The following is a 5,947-nucleotide window of genomic DNA, read 5'->3' as shown; positions in this document are numbered from 1 at the left end:
TGAGCGGGGCCGCTCCGGCCATGGCCAACTCGTCGCAGTGTCTGGAGGAGGGCGCGGGGCGCTGGCCGCCGCCGGCCGGGCCGTACAGCGAGGCGCAGCGCCTGGCGCTGGAGGAGCTGGTGGCGGGCGGCCCCGAGGCGCTGCGGGCTTTCCTGCGGCGGGAGCAGCTGCCCCCGTTCCTGTCGGAGGCCGAGGTGCAGGACATCGCGCGGGCCGCGCTGCCGCCCGCCGCGGGCCCGGAGCCGGCGGCGCAGCCGTCGCCCGGCGCCTCGCTCGACGCCTCGTCGCTCACCTACTTCCCCGAGCGCTCGGACCTGGAGCCGCCGGCGCTGGAGCTGGGCTGGCCGGGCTTCGCCAGCGGCGCCTTCCGCGGGCTGACGCGGGTGGAGGCGCATTTCCAGCCCGGCTGCGGGGACAGCGGCAGCATCTACGGCTGCAAGGAGGCGGTGCGGCGGCAGATCCGCTCCGCGCGGCAGGTGAGTGCCCGGCATGGAGAAGCGTCTCCTTGCCGGGCCACCGAGCAGGGCCAGGCGGCTTTGAAACCGCCCCCGTCGAGCAGAGAATGCCTCGTGAAAAGGACAAGCTCGAAAATATACAAGGAGTAGCACTCTATATGGTGCATCTCCGAACTCCCCCTTTCCCGGTTCCATTGCTCCGGAGGGGATGGGCCGAGAGCTCCGCGTTCCCCAGTGCCACGCGGTTGCCTGGAGCCACTTCGTCCTACTCCCCTCCACTTGCTCTTAAATACACTCCTGTTTTGACTTACTATGCTATTTCTTATTTCTTTATTTCTTTCCCACCCTCTTTTGTATATATCCTCATGTGCCGTCTCCTTTGGGATGCTGTGGAAACAGCCTAATGGTTTCTTCTAAAACTTGTTGCAGATGATTGCCTTGGTTATGGATTCCTTCACAGATACTGATATCTTCAAAGACTTCATGGAAGCTTGTAGCCAGCGGCAAGTTAAAGTGTATATCCTGCTAGATCAGTCTTCGTTTTCCCACTTTCTAAAAATGTGCAAGGATCTGGGAGTTGACCTTGAACAGCAAAAGGTGAGCCTTGTCATATTTATAGGGGTAGGGAGCTGTTCCTCTTACAAGTGTAATCTGAGCTGTCAAAAGAAGAAACTATTATACTTGCTGCCACAACTTCAAATGGGGGTTATGTACCTCCACCTCACTCTTGGAAGATTTGACTATTCTTGCATAAGGCAGCAATTAATAGAAAATCTGAAACCTTTTTAAGTGGATGTTACAGCTGCTTTCTGAGCATAAATACTAGTTGAACATTCAAGGAAATGCAGGAGGAATGTCCAGTTCCTAAAGCATGACTGGAGTTGCTTGGGCTCACTGAGACTTGGAAGGCTGATGGAGAAGCAGGTTCTTGGGAGTGTGTGGAATTTGGATCCCTACAGGATTAGCTGAAAGGAGTTTCTACAGTCACATTCTGCACAGTCAGTTTATGGGTTTGCCCTTTTATGTCACCTCTTTGCCTACTAAAACAAGACAAAATTATCATTTGATTCCTAGAGAGTGACTCTTGTGCCAGTGCACAGCAACCCTTGCTAGTTCAAGGGAAATCAGGGATCATTATTGGGGTGTTACTCCTTTAAACAGGACTTTGAAATCCACCTGACTCTTGCTGTATCTTTAACAGTTGATGAGAGTCAGAATTATCACTGGGAACACATACTGCACCAGGTCGGGTACCAAAATTATTGGAAAAGTCCGTGAAAAATTCATGTTAATTGATGGCATCAGAGTGACGACAGGCTCCTACAGGCAAGTGCCAGTTTCTTTCTGTTGTTTAGCATGATTTCTTTACATTCAAAGGAAAACCATCAATGCTGCAGAACTGCTTTCCTTATTGGATTTTATGTGTAACATTTATCCATAAAAGAGCCCACTGCTCATCAGCTGGATTATAAGAACAATGTAACTAATGTGATGAAAGTGAATTTTTAGTTAATACTTTGTTTACTGATTTTTTTGAGTTAACTCACAATTTTCTCATTTTTCCATTGCTAGTTTTACATGGACAGATGGGAAGCTGAACAGCAGTAACATTTTGATCCTGTCAGGCCCTGCAGTTGCACACTTTGACCTGGAATTTCGGATTCTCCATGCACGGTCAAAGCCTATCAACCTCAAAGAGTTATCCAGCTGCAAGAAGAACAAGGTGTTGGACCAGCTGGTCAGGATAACAGTGGCTTCCAGAGACATGACCAGGGAAAACTTCCTGAGAATGGATTTTTTGTATCTTAGAGCATTAGTGGGAAATCTGAAGAGGAAGCGAAGCTGGCTGCACGCCTCAAGGGAGGCAGTGTACCTGCCAAACAATGCCATGCACACCTCCCCTCCGCTGACTAAGAGGAATGGCTCTCTGGTTATGAGGCCACACTGGAGCATAGAGAGATGAGCTGCACATCCGTGCAGGGCGAGAAGCAGAACTTCAGGAACCACATCCAGCCGTCCCTGTCCAGTGCTGTCTTACAGTGTGTTTGTGAGAGCAGCTGAGAAACAAACTTCAAAGGGAGAGAAAGTGAAACTGGAATTGTGATTTTGTTTGAAGACAGACCAGTATAAAGCCATTATTGTCTTCTAGTATGCTGTTAGATTTTCATTTTTCATGTTTTGAGCTGATGGGTTGGCAGTGTCTTAGCTCAGTCACTCAACCCTTTTTCTTTTAAGGAATCTAGGTATCAAAAATCATATTGCCTAAAAGTCTTCCAAACATGAAAGCAGGATAAGTGACTGAAATCAGTCTAAGTTTAGTCTTGGTTGCATGAGCTCTCCACCATTTCATGACCCAGAACCGGAGTAACCCTAATCTAGAAACTGGTAGGTCGGTACCACACTACTAGTCCTCAAATGTTACATTTTCTTCACATGAAGCTGTGCTGGGAGGCAGAACGAGTTAATGTGTCAGCAAACAAGGCTTTTGTAGTGACTGAATTTCAAATGACCTTTGTATTATAATATATTTGGATTGTTGGACATCATGCAATAAATGTGTGCAAGGGATAGTATTCCTAAGGACCTACTATGTTTGTAGTAGAGACAAATGAGACCAATCTCTTAGCATTACCAGGCATACTTTTTGGTTTCTTTATGGTTGCTGCTGCTGCCTGATCTTGTGGGAAAAGCTGAGTAGATCTGAAATCTCTGAAGCTGCTGCATCTTCTCAAAAGCTCTACTTCCACCAGAAATGCAATGATATGAAACTCAGCACTGGAATAATTTATTGTTAAGGTTTCATGCAAGCTTGATTAGTATTATTTTTTTAAATCCGTCAATTTCTGGAGGAAAAAAACTCCAACAAAACCAAAACACCAAAACAAATAAAACCCCAACCCAAACCAAAAAAATGCAACCCAAATGAATAAACTCTCCTCCCAAACAGCTGTACATTGAGGCACTGAAATTCCAGCAGCCTGCCAGGGCAGAAACTCATTAGTCCAACCATGGCAGCTGTGGGCAAAGCCAAAGTTTTATTATTTCTCAAGTTGTTCTTGAGGCTCTTTTACTGCAAAGTACTTGTGTATATGCTTCTGTGAGTGTTTTGTGGGTTCTGGGCTTCAAAGAGTAAGGTTCAAACTTAGCTGGGGAGTTTCATAAGTGTCTCTGCTAAACAGCAGTAGGATAACATTAAATTAGACATGTGGAGGTTACAAAATGGTCTTTATAGACAATGCAATAATGTCTTGCTTGGATACAACTAATGTGGGCCCTTTTTCTTCTGCACTTACAATCATGGAAATGGAATAATTCTGACTCTCCTAATCTGTAAATATTCAATAGTTTATAGTTTTGTAGTCTTAACTTTCATCCAGATATAAAGAAATTGGAAATATGTGTTTTTATTTTAAACTATATATTCCATAGACTCAAAACCCATACAGTGTTGTACTCTATGCAAAATATTGTTTATACAGTCATATTTTCACAATAATTATATGTATATATTTTCTCAAATATAACTTTTTCCCTTTGTTATTCATCTCATTACTTTAATGAGCAGCTCTTTCCATGTGCCATTAGTAGGAGTTTTTCTCAACAGTTGCTAATATGTTGGTGATACAAAATACTATGGTAAGAGTTGTGTTTGTTTTTAATAGAGTGGGCTTAATCTAAAACCTACATTGAAATATATAGCTAAAATTTTAAGAACATCTTTAATTAGATGTTAATAATAAGGGACCATGGAGGTACAGCATTGTGAAGTGCAGTCTGTGTTACTCACCATGACTGTACTGTTAGCGTGACAAGTTATTAATGGAGAGAATTATTAATAAGAATATGAAATGTGATTAGATTTTTTTCCGTAAGTGTAAATTTTTAACAGCATTACTAAACTTATTGGAACCTGTTTATTTGGGCTTCTTTTTTTGTAATTCCACAAACTCATAAGTCTACATCAAATTTGATTCGATAATAACTTTCATGGCTGTATTTTGGTTAAAGAGCCTGCAAGGAGCCTGTGGTAGGGCATAGCTGGATTTTTTAGCTATTACTGTGATTTTTTTCTTTCTAGGCCTTCAGCTGCCTGGTGTAAAGTGAAACAGCTGTGGTGCAAGTAGTGCAGAGGCATCTGTCATTGGAGAAGGGAAGTGATCAGCTTTACTTAATTAATGAGCAAGAACTTTTGGGAAGTGATCTTTCTTAAATCCTATGTGCTCCCCCACATAAGGGAGAATGTCACAGAATGACAGAGTGGTTTGCATTGGAAGGGACATTAAAGCTCATCTCATTCCACCCCCTGCCACAGGCAGGGACACCTTCCAACCAAGCCCTGTCCAACCTGGCCTTGGACACTGAGAGGGATGGGGCAGCACAGCAACCTGTGCCAGGGCCTCCCCACCCTCACAGGGAAGAATTTCTTCCTAATTTCTAGTCTAACCCTACTCTCTTTCAATTTGAAGCCATTCCCCCTTGTCCTGTCACTCCAGGCTCTTGTAAATAGCCTCTCTCCATTTTTCATGTAGAAAAAGAAGGCCACTGGAAGGCCACAGTTAGGTAACCCCAGAGCCTTTTCTTCTTCAGGCTAAACAATCTTATACACTTTGTTCTAGTAACAGGACCAGTGCCTGAAAGGCTTGGCTTATTCTGGGCTTTTGTTCTCTGCATTTTGCTCTTCCCTTTTTTTTTAAATTTATTTATTTTTTGATGGAACTCATTTTGTACCATGAATGTGTGGCCAAAAACATAAGGAAGACTTAAATACTGGAAGCGCTTGGGTGTTCTTATATCTCACCTGCAGATTACTTCCTTGGCTTCCACAGTACTCTGTTCAGCAGGGAGATGGACATGTGCAAGACCCAGGCTAAGAGTATTACTTGGAGTTTTATAAACCTGATCCCAATTTACACACTATTGCCTCACATGAAGGGGGATTAGACATCGGAATGGGCCGTCCAGGGAGGTGGTGGACTCACTGTCCCTGGAGGTATTTAAGAGAAGATTGTATGTGGCACGTGTGTGGTTGACATAGTGGTGATCACAGGTTGGGCTCGTTGATGTCAGAGGTCTTTTCCAACCTAATTGATTTTGTGATTCTTTGTTCCTGTTTATAGTTAATTGTTACTCAACCAACTATTGGGTGATGCCAACACACCCACCCGCACCTCAGTTTACTGGACATTAGATGTTATTAGGTGCTAATAACAACTCGGCTGTCTTTCGAATTGAAAGATTTGGCCGCAAAGCCCCAGGCTTATGAAGAAAGAAAGGAAAATCTGTTACTTATCTTGTGAGGTGGGAGGAGCCCCCTGAGGGACGGGGGGGTGTCTCCATGGCAACTGGGAGCGTCACGTGGGCCCCGCCCGCCGCTTCCGGCCGCCCTCTCACCCCAAGATGGCGGCGCCCGTGGGCCCGGTGAAGTTTTGGAAGCCGGGTGAGGGGTGCGGGGGACAGAGCCCTGGGCCGGGCCGGCCGTGATGTGAGGGGTG

General features: G+C 45.1%; 2 protein-coding genes across 3 annotated transcripts in view; both read left to right on the top strand.

Annotated features, from left to right (window-relative positions):
* The first annotated feature begins 20 nt into the window (after positions 1-20).
* Positions 21-3,910, top strand: FAM83D (family with sequence similarity 83 member D). Its single transcript, XM_027693968.1, has 4 exons — positions 21-476; positions 885-1,052; positions 1,657-1,781; positions 2,028-3,910. The coding sequence occupies exons 1-4, from the start codon at positions 21-23 to the stop codon at positions 2,416-2,418; spliced, it is 1,140 nt and encodes a 379-aa protein (XP_027549769.1). The 3' UTR covers positions 2,419-3,910.
* Positions 3,911-5,852: 1,942 nt separating this feature from the next.
* The window catches only part of DHX35 (DEAH-box helicase 35), a 29,070-nt gene continuing 28,975 nt past the window's right edge, over positions 5,853-5,947 (top strand). For both annotated transcript variants that reach the window (XM_027693907.1, XM_027693906.1), the window contains exon 1: positions 5,853-5,892. In XM_027693907.1, coding sequence (XP_027549708.1) covers positions 5,853-5,892 — 40 coding nt within the window. The remainder of the gene's footprint in view (positions 5,893-5,947) is intronic.

The sequence above is a fragment of the Neopelma chrysocephalum genome, unplaced genomic scaffold, assembly GCF_003984885.1.
Source record: "Neopelma chrysocephalum unplaced genomic scaffold, ASM398488v2 Primary Assembly neopelma1_94, whole genome shotgun sequence".
NCBI lineage: Eukaryota > Metazoa > Chordata > Aves > Passeriformes > Pipridae > Neopelma > Neopelma chrysocephalum.
The sequence above is the reverse complement of the archived record's forward strand: the minus strand, read 5'-3'. Positions and strand labels throughout refer to the sequence as shown.

Excerpts from the sequence above, each read along its gene's own strand:
- FAM83D (XM_027693968.1), top strand. The coding sequence starts at position 21 with ATGGCCAACTCGTCGCAGTGTCTGGAGGAGGGCGCGGGGCGCTGGCCG. Across the intron at positions 477-884 it reads AGATCCGCTCCGCGCGGCAG|ATGATTGCCTTGGTTATGGA; the intron begins GTGAGTGCCCGG and ends AACTTGTTGCAG. Across the intron at positions 1,782-2,027 it reads GTGACGACAGGCTCCTACAG|TTTTACATGGACAGATGGGA; the intron begins GCAAGTGCCAGT and ends TTCCATTGCTAG.